The sequence below is a fragment of the Brachyhypopomus gauderio genome, chromosome 2 (genome assembly GCF_052324685.1).
Source record: "Brachyhypopomus gauderio isolate BG-103 chromosome 2, BGAUD_0.2, whole genome shotgun sequence".
NCBI lineage: Eukaryota > Metazoa > Chordata > Actinopteri > Gymnotiformes > Hypopomidae > Brachyhypopomus > Brachyhypopomus gauderio.
This window is the reverse complement of record NC_135212.1, coordinates 8,546,103-8,562,480: the sequence shown is the minus strand read 5'-3', so window position 1 is coordinate 8,562,480 and position 16,378 is coordinate 8,546,103. Positions and strand designations below refer to the sequence as shown.

At 44.0% G+C, this 16,378-nt stretch overlaps 1 protein-coding gene across 1 annotated transcript in view; it reads left to right on the top strand.

The window, feature by feature from the left end:
* The first annotated feature begins 8,107 nt into the window (after positions 1–8,107).
* reln (reelin) overlaps positions 8,108–16,378 on the top strand; it is a 93,592-nt gene continuing 85,321 nt past the window's right edge. Inside the window, exons 1-2 of the mRNA XM_076985944.1 lie at positions 8,108–8,150; positions 8,395–8,650. Coding sequence (XP_076842059.1) covers positions 8,407–8,650 — 244 coding nt within the window. The 5' untranslated portion in view covers positions 8,108–8,150; positions 8,395–8,406. The remainder of the gene's footprint in view (positions 8,151–8,394; positions 8,651–16,378) is intronic.

Here is a 16,378-nt window from a genome sequence, read left to right as displayed (position 1 = left end):
GAGATGCCTGCAACAGGCATGTAAGATTCTCAGACTCCTGTCATCGGGCCATACTTTAGCATTAAATTGAATTTAAATGTAAATGTCTAAGATAGGTCCAATGATACCAATTGGGTTGGCTAGGTCATGTCATAGACATCGACAAATGTTTTTCATGCATCAACACCAAAAAGTCATAAATAATCATATGATATCGTCTATCATTGTCAGAGGTGGAAAGAGTACTGAAAAATTGTAATTGAGTAAAAGTATCATTACTTTGCCTAAAATCTACTCAGAGTAAAAGTAAAATTACCCATCTCAAAATTTACTCGAGTAAAAGTACAAAATTACTTCATTTAAAATGTAATTTGAGTAAAAGTTACTTAGTTACTTTCAGTTATTTAATGCATGGATGAATCATGAACCAAATTCAGCACAAGTTGTTTTAATCGATTTCAAAGTGTATTTAAGTGCACATCCACACTTGCAAAAAAAAAAGTGCACAACATTATGACCTGATTATGAGACAGTGGAAAGGGCACGTGCAAGGCAAGGCCACGCAATTGGCCTTCAGTTCTGGGACTCAGAAGTTAAAATTTCTGCCCGCATTTAATTTTTCACCATCAATATTTTTTTACTCAGTAATGTGAGGGCATTCAAATGTAGTGAAGTAAAACTACTTGGGTCAAAATGTACTCAAGTAAAAGTAAAAATTACATATTTCAAAAACTACTCAGAAAATTACAAATTACTCATAAAAAGTACTCAATTACTGTAATGTGAGTAAATTTAATTAGTTACTTTCCACCCCTGGTCATTGTCTATAATAGTCATGTATGATTCCAACGAATACCTGTTTAGGACTTTTAAATAGTTAATTTGGTTAGTCTGTAAATCAAGCTAGCATGCTAAAGGACAAACAAATTCAAGTGAATGGTTGTAGGTAGCCCAGCAGGTAGCTAACTATGGAAACCACAGTGTTTGACGGTCAGCATCAGGGTTGCCAAATTTTGAAGATCGCTTTGCGTGAGATTTGAACCCGGAGGAGAGGTGGCGAGCATAAGTTGTTGACGGGGGTGGCGAGCGTAAGTTGTTGACGGGGGGGGGGGGTTGACGCCAGAGCGAACTAGTAACTCATTGAATCATAGATATGGATCAGAGGTAAATAAACTAGATATTTTTTTTCGGCGTGAGATATTGGAAGTGTGGCATGAGTGAGAGCGTGTGAAAACGGTCAAATGCGTGTGTCTCACGCTCAATGCGTGAGAGTTGGCAACCCTGCAGCATACCTTGCTGTTAGCTCACTTACAACCTCAATAGTGGTTGCCTTCTGATTGGAAATAAACCTCCAAACTCCGAAATTTACACAACGGCTTGGCATAATCATAAATAGTTGCTGATTGTGGCACGTGGTTCACATTTATTGACAACACATGTAGCGCAAACACAGCGGATAGCCTGTTTTCCCGGCATGCTTCGTCTATCAGTGAGTTGCACTTACCTGAGAGTACTTAACAGGATTGCCAACTCTCATGCATTGAGCGTGAGGCACACGCATTTGACTGTCTTCACACGCTCTCACGCAACACTTCCGATTTCTCACGGCGAAAAAAAAATCTAGTTTATTTACCTCTGATCCACATCTATGATTCAATGAGCTACTAGTTCGCTCTGGAGCCAATCACTGGCGATCGATCGATCGCGATATAATACTTAATTTGTGTCAATTTTACACTGCCCCGGTAACAATTTACGTTCGCCACCCCCCGTTTCGCAAAGGTTTTTGTTTATATTTTTAAAAATGTAACTAAAATTGTAATTCTTAATATTTCTAGAAGCAACTGTAACTGAATTACGTATTTTCTCATTGTAACTGTAACAAATTACAGTTTCACTTTTTTTGTAATTAAATTATGTTACGTCATTACATGTAATTCGTTACTCCCCAACACTGGTTGTTGTCATGTGATTGGCTGATTCGACATTTGCGTTAATGAGCAGTTGGAGAGGTGTACCTAATAAAGTCAATTCGTATTAGTATTAGCTCCATAATTGGGACCATTTTATAGACCAATAAGATCCATAGGATCCAGAGAATCACATTGAATCTAGCTTATGAACAAGAAGAACTTTGCCTCCTTGACCCTCAGCTCTGTTTTTTGGCAACTCAGATCAGACTTATTGGTTTATTGGGGATAAATCCTCACCTTGAAATCAAATAAAACTTTTGCTGAAGGTCTAGGATATATCTGATGTCCCTCTACACCTACTCCCAAAAACCTTATTTAGCTGTTAATATAAGAGTGGAAGATATTTTACATTCAGCCCATTTGCTTTGCAACTTACTTATTTATGTTCTTATATACTTACCAGTACTTATATCCATAACAGATCATGCTTTTCACATATGAGCTCTAAATGGCTTATTGTGTGTAGGAGATCTTATCCAAGATGCAATTTTTATTTCTTTTGTTGATTTTTTTAATCTTTTCTAAAGAAAAGGACGTTGGGGACCCAGATACCTGATGATCAGTGGGTTAAAATAAATTGACAATTACAGGCAATTTTCATTAACTCCAGACATAGTGCTGATACAGAATATACTTTATCCCAGCTTGGTGACATTTGCACTCTTAACGACAATACACTATACTGTACAACACAAGAGAATTTTCAAGAAAAAAAAAGAAAGATACTGTCACGTTGAGGACCCCGGCCCCTCCCTTTTGGGCGTGTGTAAACGTTGTCCACGTGCTTTGTCTGCGTCTGCGGAACTCTGTGGTGAAGGCTATGTTGTGTGAATAATGTGTCTCATCTGTGAATCGTCTCGTAATCACATGGGGCTAATGTGGTCTGTCTATTTAATGTGCGCTCGCGCAGTGTCCTGTGCTCGTCGTTGTCTAGAGTTTACACGTTGTGTTTGTGTGAGTGTTCTCCGTTGCGCAAATAAGCGCTATTCGTAAATAAACTCAAAAGTGACGTCAGTCAAGAAGGATTCTGTGTCTCGTCTTTCGCCGACCCACAAACGTCACATAACGACGAGCCGTGTGAGACACCATGCCGGGCTATGCCACCCGACCGAAGAGGGGCAATCGAGCCAGCAAGCGGCGCCATCGCGCCTCTTCTCCTGGCCAGCGCTGCCAAGCCACCGCCAACCCCGAGCTCATGGAGCAGGACCCGCTATGCGCCTATATGCTGCGCATGGCTCAGGAATCCTCCGTCCCCGAGATAGCGGACAACTTCCTCGAGCAGGCACGGCGGATATGGCGAGAGCGACATCCCTCTCCTTCCCGCGAACCCTCGCCTCTGAGGATGGGTGCGTTCGTGCTTTGCTCGATGGAGAGCACTCCAGAGAGCGAGTTTGGGGAGGAGGATTCGCCAAGCGAGGGGGAGGAGGAAGAGGACTATCCTCCGTCTGAGGACTCCACCTCCACTGTGGACTACGGTGGGAGGGAGGAGGAAGAGGGCTACCCTCCGTCTCTAGGCGAAGCCTCCACCGTCGATTACAGTGGGGAGGGGGAGGAAGCCTACCCTCCGTCGCTAGACGATGTCTCCACCGTCGACTACGGTGAAGAGGAGGAGGAGGAGTCAGAGGAAGAGGACTACCTCCCTCCGCCCGTAGTTCCCTCTCCCCCCGTTGAGGAGGGCGAGGAGGAGGGCGAGGAGCAAGAGTTTGACGAGGAGGAGTACCCCTCCCCGTCGGAGTGCTCCGCATGCCCCGAGGAAGACGGTGGGGAGGAGGAGGAGAATGGGGAGTACCCTCCGTCCGAGGGCTCCTACACGGAGGAGGAGGAGAGCCCTTCCCCCTCAGAACTGTCCGCCGGGACGGTGAAGAGGAGGAGTCCAGAGGCGGGTTCGTCCCCCGAGCTCTCCCCAGCCAGCGACATGGACTGTTCCCGGGGTGGCAGCTCGGGACATCCCATGAGCTGGAGCCGTGGCAGTGACGAGGAGATGGAAGCGGAGGAGGCCACTCCCACTGCCAGGTCCGGAGGGAGATCCACGGGCGAGGAGGGTTTCCCGTACGGCCCACCGAGGGGTGGGACCAACCGCGCTGCACCTGGCGCGTCGGCCAACCGCGCTGCACCAGGCGCGTCCGCCAGCCGCGTTGCGCCCGGTGGAGGGTTTGCAGCAAGGGCAGGAGGAGCACCGCCCACCGCAGTGCCTGCAGCACCAGTGGCTCCCGATCTCACTCCCCTCATCGCTCTCCTTCTGGCGCGCAGCCTGGCGCCTGTTTCATGTGTGTGTGTGCCTGTGTTCGTAAGTCTACCCGTATGTGTACCGTGCCGGTTGTCTAACGTCAACAGTTTTTGTAACCGTGCCGTTGTCTAACGTCTTTTCCCCTGTATTCCCAGGGAGGGTGTTCTAGGCGGTCTGTGGCGGACACTTCCCCGAGGGCGGTCACCTCCCAGACGCAGGACTGAGCGCGTCGGATCCGCCCATCGTCGTGGGTTCGGGGCACTCGGTCCTGTTGGCACCCCGGGACGGGTAGTGCCCTTGGAGGGGGCGTCTGTCACGTTGAGGACCCCAGCCCCTCCCTTTTGGGCGTGTGTAAACGTTGTCCACGTGCTTTGTCTGCGTCTGTGGAACTCTGTGGTGAAGGCTATGTTGTGTGAATAATGTGTCTCACCTGTGAATCGTCTCGTAATCACATGGGGCTAATGTGGTCTGTCTATTTAATGTGCGCTCGCGCAGTGTCCTGTGCTCGTCGTTGTCTAGAGTTTACACGTTGTGTTTGTGTGAGTGTTCTCTGTTGCGCAAATAAGCGCTATTCGTAAATAAACTCAAAAGTGACGTCAGTCAAGAAGGATTCTGTGTCTCGTCTTTCGCCGACCCACAAACGTCACAGATACAACAGTTAAATATAAGGAAAAAGTAAAATCTTACATGTCTTATGTCTGTATGCATGTCTGTGTTGCTTTTGAAGTGCTTACATAAAAAAATAAACATTGGGCATTAACCAAAGAGATAAATAATTAGATGCGGTGATCAGTTAATGGAAGCCCAAGTATGTGTTTTCTTCCAACATACGTTGTCCAATCACTGTGCATTTGTCACCACATATGCCTTCATCAAATCCCCACTTTCACAATACCCTAGTCTCTGGTGGTCTTGGGGCTGTAGCCCTTCGTGGTGTGTTAAAGCCAAGCCTTGTCTGCGTGGGAGTGGTGCGTGTGATTCTGGCAGGGGGGTGGGGGGGTGGGTCGTCTGGCTGACCCATGCTGGTTAAGAGTTTAAATGACACACATTTGTTCCATTTGCGCACTGCCCCCCACAGGTCTTGAAGGTGATGAGAGTCAGCCCTTTTCATGTTACTAATTGGAGTGTGCAAGCCATCACAGATGAAGTATACCCTGAGGGCCCTACCCCCATCCCAACCCCTTCTCCTAACCTCCCCCAACCCAGTATTCTGTTTTGATTTGCCGTGTCAAATACACATCCTGTGTCAAATACACAACGTGTCCAAGTTACGGTCTCGTGAATGATGACACACACACACACACACACACACACACACACACACACATCTACTTGTCTTTCTCTCTCTCACACACACTCTCTCACTCCATCCCTCTAAGCTCTCTCTCCCTTTGTGTGTCAGCCTGTGTTCTATCGGGTTTGGCACGCAGATTTGTAAGAAGACGGGTAGTGGTTGGGATGATGGGGAGGGGGTCAGTGGAGGCAAACAAAGGCTTGCCCCAACCTTGAGGTGGAAATTAATAATGATAAAAATAATTACTGGCCTCCATATATTCCTTGGCCTTCCTTCCCCAGCCTAGTTTCCATAATGGAGAATGATTGCCCCCAAGACCCTGAATAAGAGTGTTGGGTGTGTGTGTGTGTGTGTGTGTGTGTGTGTCTGTGTGTGGGGGGTGTTATCTACTGAAGGGAAAGACTCACAAGAGAAGGAAACAAGGCATCATTCTCATATTAGCTTTGGGCACTGTCACAAACAGCCTTCAGTTTCTCCTCTGTTTACCACTTTACTTAGCTCAGAGCATTTTGAACCATACATTGAGGCTGTGTCATTTATCTGATAGTTCCACCTGAAATTTTAATTTGACTTCAAGGTTGCTTTAGTCCTAAAACATCCGCTAAAAATATACAAGTACATGACATGTTATTCCATGTATCTCACGAAAATATTACATGTAATTGTATTATGTAATGCATAATGTTATTTCACATGAATTGAAAGAGGTTGTATGGTAACGACTTGTAATAGGATCTTTCTGTAAAAATATTCATAGGATTAATTTTTGAAGTTTGACTTTAACTTGGGCTACTCTTGTGTTTACTCTGAGCAGATCCTCTCTTTAAATAGGAGTAGATAGTATATTTTCCTCTGAGGATATTTGAATGCTTACCAACAAATTACCACTTGCTCTGTTTCATGGCTGATAGACAGCTGTAGTTTTAGAACTTAAAACTTACTAATACTAATGTTTGAGAGCAATCTCCAGCCACTTAACTATGATAGTTAATTAACGAAAATGAATTAAGAATTTAACAAGCTGTCCTGTTTGTACAGCATCAAAGGAGTGTGATAACCTATGATCCTCTTTCAGCAAACTCACCTATCATTTAAAGAAATAAGTTTAAGGCAGAAGAATCTAAAAAAGAAAACTGCTTAGTCAGGAGTGCCTGGAAGTGTATATTATAAATTACTATAAATGATAGACTATATGACTAGACAATAAAATATAATAAAATTAAATGAATTGCATTCTCTTAAATATAGGCATATCCAGTAGGTATTATTAATATGTTGATATTACACAAATTTGCTTTTCTTGCTATGCTAGACATTTTCCAGTTATGTCACTGATTTCACTGGTGACACTCGTCTAAAAAGGCATGAAGAGAACGAATGGAGAGTGAATGGAAACTGTGGTTGAAGACTGTGTCAGAACTTTGGCCTCCTGCCAGCTATTTCATGTAGCTCAGTACCCCAAGCAACGCACTGTCAAGAGAAACTCAGAGAGGGTTTCATGATGATTATGATGATGATGATGATGATGATGATGATGATAATGACTCTTCTTTTTTGTTCTTGTGACGAGCAATAACATTTACCTCAAAGACTGAGTAAGAATTGGCTTATTGTAGACTGTAAAATAACTGAGTTTTTTGAAGACACTGCTCTGTCATGGACGCTCTGTCATAGCAGGGGTTTGTCCCTGATTTTTGGACTTGTGGATATTTGGTTTCTTTGTTTTAAACCAGGCAAGACAGTAGTCATGTTGCACAAACATTGTTTGAATGGTTAATATTTGCTGTCACACCAGAAAAACTCAGTGGAAAGAACTAAGTGGAGAGAAAGAGGAAGAAAGGAAAAGACAGATGGAGAAAATGGAGAAGGGAGGGGAGCTGTCACATGCTGTTTCTGTTTACTCCAGAGAGACAATGAGTGAGGGAGAGGATGGTGAAGGAAGAAGAATAAAAAACAGAACTTGAAATTTGGGAGGGAGGATATAGCATAGATATGTGGAAAAACCAGTACTAGCGCTTCATGTTTCAGATGTTAAAGTGGAGCAGAGAGAGTTTGAGTGCGTAAGGTTGTAGAGGTAGTAAGAGAGTTGGAGAATATGACGGAAAAGGAGATTCCAGTAGAGAAACCCATAAAGGGAGGAGAGAAGGAAAAACAAAATCACAGAACTGGGCACCCAGACACTGGAGAGCAAGGGAGAATGAAGCCCAGACAGAGAGAAGGGAAAGAGTCCCGTCAGACGGCTGGGAGGAGGGGGAGAGAGACAGAATGGAGGGAGGGAAGGAGGTGTGATTCTGGGTGGGAGTGGACGAAACCAGCTGGGGGATGTAGGAATAAGAAAGGGAGAAAAGACAAAAAAAAAAAAGAATGACAAGCCCTTGTAGGGTCGGAAGTGTATAAGTAACAGAGATGAATCCTGAGATAAAAGAGCGAAGAACACAAGAGTGTAAGTGTCTGTAAAGAGAGAAAGGAATGAGAGGATGGAGGCCGTCTGTGAGGGTGTACCACATGAGCATAGCTAGCACTGGAGAAAGAGGGAGAGAGAGAGAGAGAGAGGGAGAGGAGGGAGAGTGGGTGGGAGGAGAAAGAAAGCGAGAGAGGGAGGGGTGGGTATTTAAGTGCTGGAGCAGGAGAGCACAGGCACGCTCCGAACTCCCTGCGAGTGAAGGGAGGAGGAAAGGTAAAGAAGGCAGAGGGCACTGTAACCAGCTCTACACACACACACACACACACACACACGCACACACACACCCCCACGCACACACACACACACACACACACACACACACACACACACATACAGTCTCAACACTGCCAGACCTTGTGCTTGACTTCTGGACTCCAGCCCGCTGGTGGGACTCTACCTGTGAGCTCCCCTCTCCACTCCAGCCCTCTCCATCTTTCTCTCTCACTAACTTCTCCAGTGCACAGTGGGGATGGAGCAGGCCTCGCTCAGGGGTGCCCTCGTCTGTGCCCTGCTGGCTCTGGCTTTGGGGGGCAGCATGGATTTGGGGGGTCCCCCTGTTGGCTTCTACCCCCGATTCAACCCCTTCTTCTTCCTGTGCACCCATCATGGGGAGCTGGAGGGGTCAGGCGTGGCGGAGGGCGGAGGAGAGGTGCTGCTCACCTTACAGATTGCTGGCAACCCCACCGCCTACACGCCGGGACAGGAGTATCAGGGTGAGTTCACACCACTAGCGCATGTGGCTGAGGAGAGAGAGGGGGAGAGAAAGAGAGAGAGAGAGAGAGAGAGGCTGGGAGAAATGTGCATTTCCTTGCATCCACTTGTATATAAAGGCATGGAATAAATGTTTACAAGAATATGTGTGTTTTAGACAGAGTACATTTAGAATATTTTGCATGTGTATTCTAATGGAAAGGCTAAGTACAGTTGAGCACTGATTGAATTTGCACAGTGCACTAGAAACATTGAATTAATCTCTAAGTATCTCTAAGCTCTCAAATGTGTGTTTTATAAGAATTCATTGACAGGTATTCTAGAACCAGCTGCATTTATGAACAAACAAAAATCAAAATTAATCAACAAGCAGAAGCAATTTTAAACATTATTAAATATGACCTAATGAGAGAGTACTGTGTATAATGACATAAAACTGTTGTATAAAAGGGCTTACATGGAGATTACATATCATCTCTTTCTAACATCAGTTTTTGAATTAGGTCTTGCTATGCTGTTGTTTTGGAAACGGAGCACGTGTTTATATATGTGTATGTTTGTGTGCGTGTCAGAGACAGAGAGACAGAAGGGATAAGTTTGTGGAAATCTTTATTTGGTAACAATAGAATAATTAATCTTTTTAGAATAATCTTTGTTGACATTTGTATCCCACAACAGTTTATTGCACTAGTGATGCACATTCCTACTGTTCTGGAAAAGCTTTGTGTGTGTGTGCGTGTGTGTGTGTGTGTGTTTAGAAAATGAAATGTTTTTGTGTTGTGTATTCCTGTGTGCATTTATGTAATGCTTGTGTATTGATGTGAAGTGGGAGTGTTGGACTTTGCTGTCTGACCCCATTGCTCTGTGTGTAGGTGGCTTATCCTCAGGACTAAATCTTTCTCCTTCTCCTGCTCTCTCTCTCTCTCTCTCTCTCTCTCTCTCTCTCTATCTCTATCTCTTTCAATCATAGACACATATAAATGCATGCACAGTCTCACTCAGCATATAAGTACATAAAATAATTCAGTAAAAAAACAAAAAACGTGAGATTAGAAGGATAGAGAGCCACTGTGAATAAAAGTTGAAGCAGTTCTTCTCACCGTTGTTTTCATACATAATGATCCTAGAAGCCGTGTGATACTATTTTGAATGAGCTCAACAACAGAATAGAGCCCCACTGACACGCAGGGCACTCACCCAGAGACGGGGGAGAGGGTGACTCGGGGGTGGCTGGATAAAGGAAATCTGAGCAGGAACAGGAGGGAGGGATGCGTGCACGTGAGAGTACTTGGGAGAGTCTCTCACACATGGTATTATTAGAATAGTTCACTTTGTTCTTATTAGTGTGGTGAACAATTTTGAGACTTTATTGAGAATGCGTAACACTCAGAGGGGAACAAAACCCTCAGTGAGCAAGAATGAGATGTCAAGTGGCAGAGAGAGGGAGAACAGAGTGATGTACATGTTTGTTTTGAAAACAGAGAGTGAGGGAAAACAGGGTTGTGTGCGTAATGCCTCAAATTCGAACCTTTCCCATCTCCTCCGTTCTGCGCCTCGATGGCTAATTATCTTAATATGTGAGAGTTGGAGATGATGGGAGCAGATAATAGGATGAGGAGCACGAGAATAACGGGCCTGTTTCTGGAGCACTGGCAGGGTGAGGAGCGGATGCTAGGAGCCCACTAGGTTCAGGGCACTGCCACCAAGGGGCCAGTCTGCTGCCGCTCCCCCAGTGCCAGCTGGCCCTACCTGCTCCATCGTAGCCTGGAGGAAGCACTCCATCCACGCCTGCTGAGCGGCCGCTCTGCCCAGAGACATGGCTCTGTCTCTCTGATCCTCCGTTTGCTTTTCCTCCTTCTTTGCCAATATATATATATTTTTTGTGCATTACACAATTAATATTTTTTGGCTTTAATTGTAAATGTGAACTGATGCTCTTCTCACTATATGTATTACCATTCTCATTTGAAACCCCCCCCCACACACACACACACACACACATCCATTTCCAAAACAACAGCATGCCTGTTCAGCTTTAGGTAAATGCAATGGATGATACAAACCAAATCCCTGCGATTATAAATGTGTGGCTACAGAGGTGAATGCAATTTATTGACGCACCTGGTGACCTTCCTCTGTCGCTCCATCACAAAGAGAGAGCTGTAGGTGCGAGGCATTAGCATTCATCACCACCTTCACCAGAAGGTTAAAGGTCACTGTAAAGCCAAAACTAGAATTTCAGGGCAGCTTTTCTTTTATTTCTGACCATAAGATGATGGTCAGAGAGATGATTGTAGAGAGAGTGAGAGAGAGAGAGAGAGAGAGTGTGTGTGTGAGAGAGAGAGAGAGAGATAGAGAGAGAGAGAGAGAGAGAGAGAGAGAGAGAGAGAGAGAGAGATGAAGAAAAGCAAAGGGAAAGAATGACCTAAAGTACTCTACACTCCCACGAAATTCAGAAAACAGCATGTAGTTTTAGTTCCTCTTCCCCCACTCGGGCTGCTTTGAGAGGCTGGTGTTTGTTGCTGTTGTAAAGCACAGCTTCTAGCTGATGTAGACAGCAGTGTCTTTGTGTGAGGGTTGGCATACTGAATCCAGGGGTCTATCTCAAACAAGAGGCACAAAGCATTGCTTTGAAAGCTGTATCTGCCTTATCGTGACCTGTGCACTCCACAGAGGCATGGCCATATTTGTCTCCAAATATCCATACCTTTTATAGAAGGTGATGAGCCTGTGTGTGTGGTGAGTGTATGTGTGGATGGGTGTGAGTGTGTGTGTGTGTGGATGAGTGTGAATGTGGTGGGAGGGAGAAGGAGAGAAGGCAAAGGAAGAAGAGGGTAATGATTACTGTAAGTAATGATAACTGATATTAAAATTAATTTTTAATCTGCAATTTCTGCATTGGTTTGGTAATTATAATTGTTAGTTCTGAACAGTAGGTTAGGAGGTGGTCAATGAGGTGAGTGGAAGTTCACTCTATAAGATTTTTAAATTTGCATGCTATATCAGCATTTTTTGCATATGCCAACAACTAAGGATTTATTGTTTTCTTATATCTTTTCCAGCATGTGTTTACACCAGTTTTGGCATGTTACTGACAAAAAAGCCCAACTGTCTGCTTGTAAACATGTGTGTGTGTGTGTGTGTGTGTGTGTGTGTGTGTGTGTGTGTGTGTGTGTGTGTGTGTGTGTGTGTGTGTGTGTGTGTGTGTGTGTTGTTCCTGCTTGTCTCTGACACTGTGTGACAGCAACCTGAAAGCTCTCTTTTTGCTGTTGATGATGGTGGTGATGACTTGCTGCAGAGTGGTTGGAGTGGCACTCTCGCACGCCTGTAAAGCCCCTCATGGCCCATGCTTACAGCACTCCCTCACTCTTCCAAAAGGGAAACCGCCGCACATCAGCAGGAGTGCAGTGAGAGAGTGAGGGATGATTAAGACAGACAAGCAGAAGCCACTACACAACAATTAGCATTATTACTGCAATAATGCCTATTATCATTCACTTTATTCCACACGGTGAGCCACTGATTTAAAGCAATGACTTTATGATACACTTTCATACTTATTTCTGTGAAACTGATCTCAAATAAGGTGTATCTTTTGTAATAATTTGTATCAACGCATGATTGAAACATATCATTTGTAACTGTTTGCTAGTGCATTGCTCTAAGAAATATACATTGCAACAAACAAAATAACAAGGACATGATGCATCATATTACCATAAATGAAATATAATCCAATGCAGGATTTAAGTAATCCCATGAAGGAAAATGGGGATTGAACATGTTCCAGAAATGCATTCTGCCAATCTTAAACCCCAGATGCATAATCTTGAGCAGCTCTTCCCAACAGACTTCGCAACATCACTGTTCCTCAGGCTCATTTGGTTTCAGTTAGACGTAGCTGTGCTTAGTCATGCTGTCACACCAACAGTTGTTCTGACCAAGACTGAAAAAGTGAATTCATGTTTTAACTGATGCTAGCTGAAGTAGCATTATGATTCACACGAGCTGCCATTAAATGATGAGGCAGAGCGAGACTCATCCAGTATCTGAGTGAGGTTCAGGGTGGGGTTAGAGTTGGTTTGAGAGTGGGGTTGAGTGGGGTTCGTGGTTGGGTTCAGAGTTGGGGTCAGGGTGGGGTTCAGAGTTGGGTTCAGGGTGGGGTTCAGAGTTGGGTTCAGGGTGGGGTTCAGAGTTAGGTTTGGGGTTGGGTTCAGAGTTGGGTTCAGGGTGGGGTTCAGAGTTGGGTTCAGGGTGGGGTTCAGAATTGGGTTCAGGGTGGGGTTCAGAGTTGGGTTCAGCAGCCTGTCAATTAGCCCTTCAGGAAGACATTTATGCTGAAACAGCTGCAGCAAGACTGTATCCTTCCTCTCTCCACCCAGCATTACTGCCCCTAAAAAGAGCTAAATTGACCGAAGAAAGACATAAGGACAAGGAGCTTAGTATACTGCAGTGATTTCAGCTGCACCAATAAAATGCATTTTGTCCTAATGAAATAAAAATGTCAAAGAATGGAAAACACATTAAATGAAAAATGTGGCAATGTGAATATGAATATTTACATCAATTTTGAATGACGGAGAGGATTCCTGTTATTTTGTGGGTGGTGTAGTATGAATGCTGTTTGTGTCACAGATAATTTGTTTTCAGGGTGGATGATCGATGTGGACCCATTGTAAATGATTCTGCTTGACCTGGGTTGTTCACGCCCTAACTTCCCATGGGAAACTGGATGAAAATTTCATTGAGAGAGTTCTTTTGTAAATTGATGTACCAATGTCTAATTCGTTACCCCGCCAACACAGACACACAAATGCATAGATAGAATAAAATTGCCTGTGAAATCAATCATGCTTGTGTCTGAGAGGTGAAATGCTCCACTGACTAAACACTAATGTCCTGATCATTAGAGTGGCAAGTACTCTTTTGTATCATTGGTCGAGCTGTTGTGTTCTGGAGGAACTCATGACAGTGCTTGTTCAGGTCAGGATCATAGTATAATAGCATCCTCATTCATGCTTAGAAACAGACAGGAAAATGTGTTGGAATAGCTGGTGAAGTCATGTCACTCAAGGCTAGAACAAAAAAGTGATGAACAATTAAACTGGTGAAACTGAGAACAGATCTCATATTTTGTACTGACCTGAATCCTTTTCACATGGCAACTTCCATACAGACAGGACGTAGTTAACTGCACACTTCAGAAAAATTACTTCACACAGTCATACTTTCAATAAACAACATGGAAGCACCAGAAGTAGACATTTCAAAGCTTCTGTTGGATGACTCATGAGTTATTTACCAAATCCATTGTGATGGCTCACTGCATAATGCGATTGCTGTTATGTGCCCAGGTCCTGCTCTGATAACTGCCTTCTTGGCACTTGGCTTGACAGTGGAGCTTCTCTCCAAATGAATCCGTTGCATCTGGACATGGGCTTCACCCTGGATAGCAGTGATGGTGGCTCCACATGCCAGAAAGATAGAAGCACTGTGCCAGGCAGTCATTATGTCGGATGCAGAGCGGCAAACAATAGCATCGCTGTGCCAAGCAACCTGCGAACCAATTGCATGTGCCAGGACCAGGGTTGCCTGGGCATTCACGTTGCAACTTTTGCAGGTTTTTCATTTTCAATTCCCCATGCCCATTAATTTTGCCTCCTGACGTGCAAATGTGTGCCATGGTTCTTGAGGTGGTTAAGCAGCACTTAATGGTTTTCTGTCTACCTGTTGGGGATTTTTATGGAGAGTGTGTCTCTCTGCTGATAATATTTTTATAGTTGTTTATAGATACAGTGGAGGGATGAAACAGATGCCCTCTCCTGTTACCATTTCGTTTCTGCCCCATGTGGTAAACAGGCAGGCTCCACAGGCATCGCTGGGGAGCCAGGTCTTGGTGCTGCTGCTAGCATCAGGCCCCTTTTAGATAACCGCTCACTCAATCTGGCATGAGGACGCTGCCAAGATGTGCCGCAGAGAGCACGCTGTAGTAGCTGCTGCTGAGAAAACACTAGCGTCAAGTGGAAATTTACACACTGCATTTCTTAAAATCACACATCCCCCGAACACATCCTATGACAGATAAATGTTCTTTTTATGAAGTGTTCTGGGTTAAGTAACACTTTTGTAACTGTAAGATCCATAATTCACTGATAGCTATTGCGTTCTATTCCCGAACGCTAAATTACTATTCAAAGGAAAGAGGGCGAGAATGCCTGTTCTGCTAATGGCAATGTGGGCATTGCGGTACCCAAATAAAATTGTCCCTTATTGTCAGTTATGAACCATAATGGCAAAAGAAGGAAAATACAAACCACCAAGTGCGTAAACCCTGAACATTTCTATGCACATAGCGGGTCCAGCGATAGCGGCTGACTGGTGTGTGCATCACCTGCTTGTTATTCTCTCTGCTCCCAAAAAGCAAAAACCATTAAAAATTATTTTTCCCTCCCAATCGGCCCAAACTAGAGATTGACATGAGCTGGCCCATCGGGAATCCTCCCGAATCTACCGATTAGCCACTCCGGCTCTGTGTGTGAAGATTTAAGTTTCATTCTGGATCAGTTGTAGAGGTCTGATAGCCTATAGAGGAAGATCAGCAAGTAGTGAGTTGCAGTAGTCTATTTTTAAGATGACAAAAGACTGCACAAGCACATAGAGAAAGAAAAGAGAAAGGTTCAAATCCTTCTTATGTTACAATTGGGACATCTGAAAGACCAGGTTAGATTTGAAACATGTATTTAGAATGACAAATGGTTGTCCAAAGTTATACCCAGATTTTGAGGAGCTTCATATGGAAATACCATGAGTTCTCAAAGGAAACAGTGAGGTTATGTTTAGGACTGGGAGTTCCTGGGATTACCAAATCCTGGATCTGTCCCCTGATGTCACCTGATAAATTACATCACATTAAACCCAAAGGGAGTGGAAAGAGAGATGACTTTTACAAGGGTTGTCCAATTAGGTATGCCACAATACTAGACATATATTAGTCTGTATCAGTACTACTAAAATTCTATGATTCTCAATACCAATTTCAATACCATGATAGTAATAAGCCAATAATGGTAATGTTTCAGGTTTCGAGCATTTCAACAAAACTTGCTCACTTTAAACTTTTTATACACCTCTGGATGTCTGTTTTAAAGGTGCTTAGCTAAATTTCTTTAGTGTTTTCATTATTTGACCCCATTTATCAGACTCAAACACAAAATATTTCCATTTGAAACTTTTGGCTTTTTTTCTTTAAACTAGTTGCAGTGAACCTGTTGCTTCTCCTGCGTTTGCTGTCACCATTTCTCGTGTTTATGATGTTTTTAGTGTTATTTTAGTGTTCTTGGCTTATTTGCACATAGGCTTATTATGCTTCTCTCTTCTGGTCTGGGAGAGCTGTCCAACCTTGGGTAACTTAGATACCACAGCAAACCACAACCATAACATGTTCAGAATTTTGCTATCAACTTGGCACTGAAGTCCCAATCTTTTTAACTGGGGGATTGCCAACACTTTGCATTCGTCCTCAAGTCAAGTCCTGAATATGGTTCTGGCTTTCAGGATATGACTAAAGACATGCATACACTTTATGTTTACTCATCCTCCAAACTAACGCAGTGTAGAACTGGGGTTGATCTGAAAATGTAAAACCTGTGGGGGGGTTACCCTAGTTTTTGCAGCTATTGACTGCCCTTATACAATCTTGGTAGCTATTAAAGTTGTTGTGTAATGTGTAT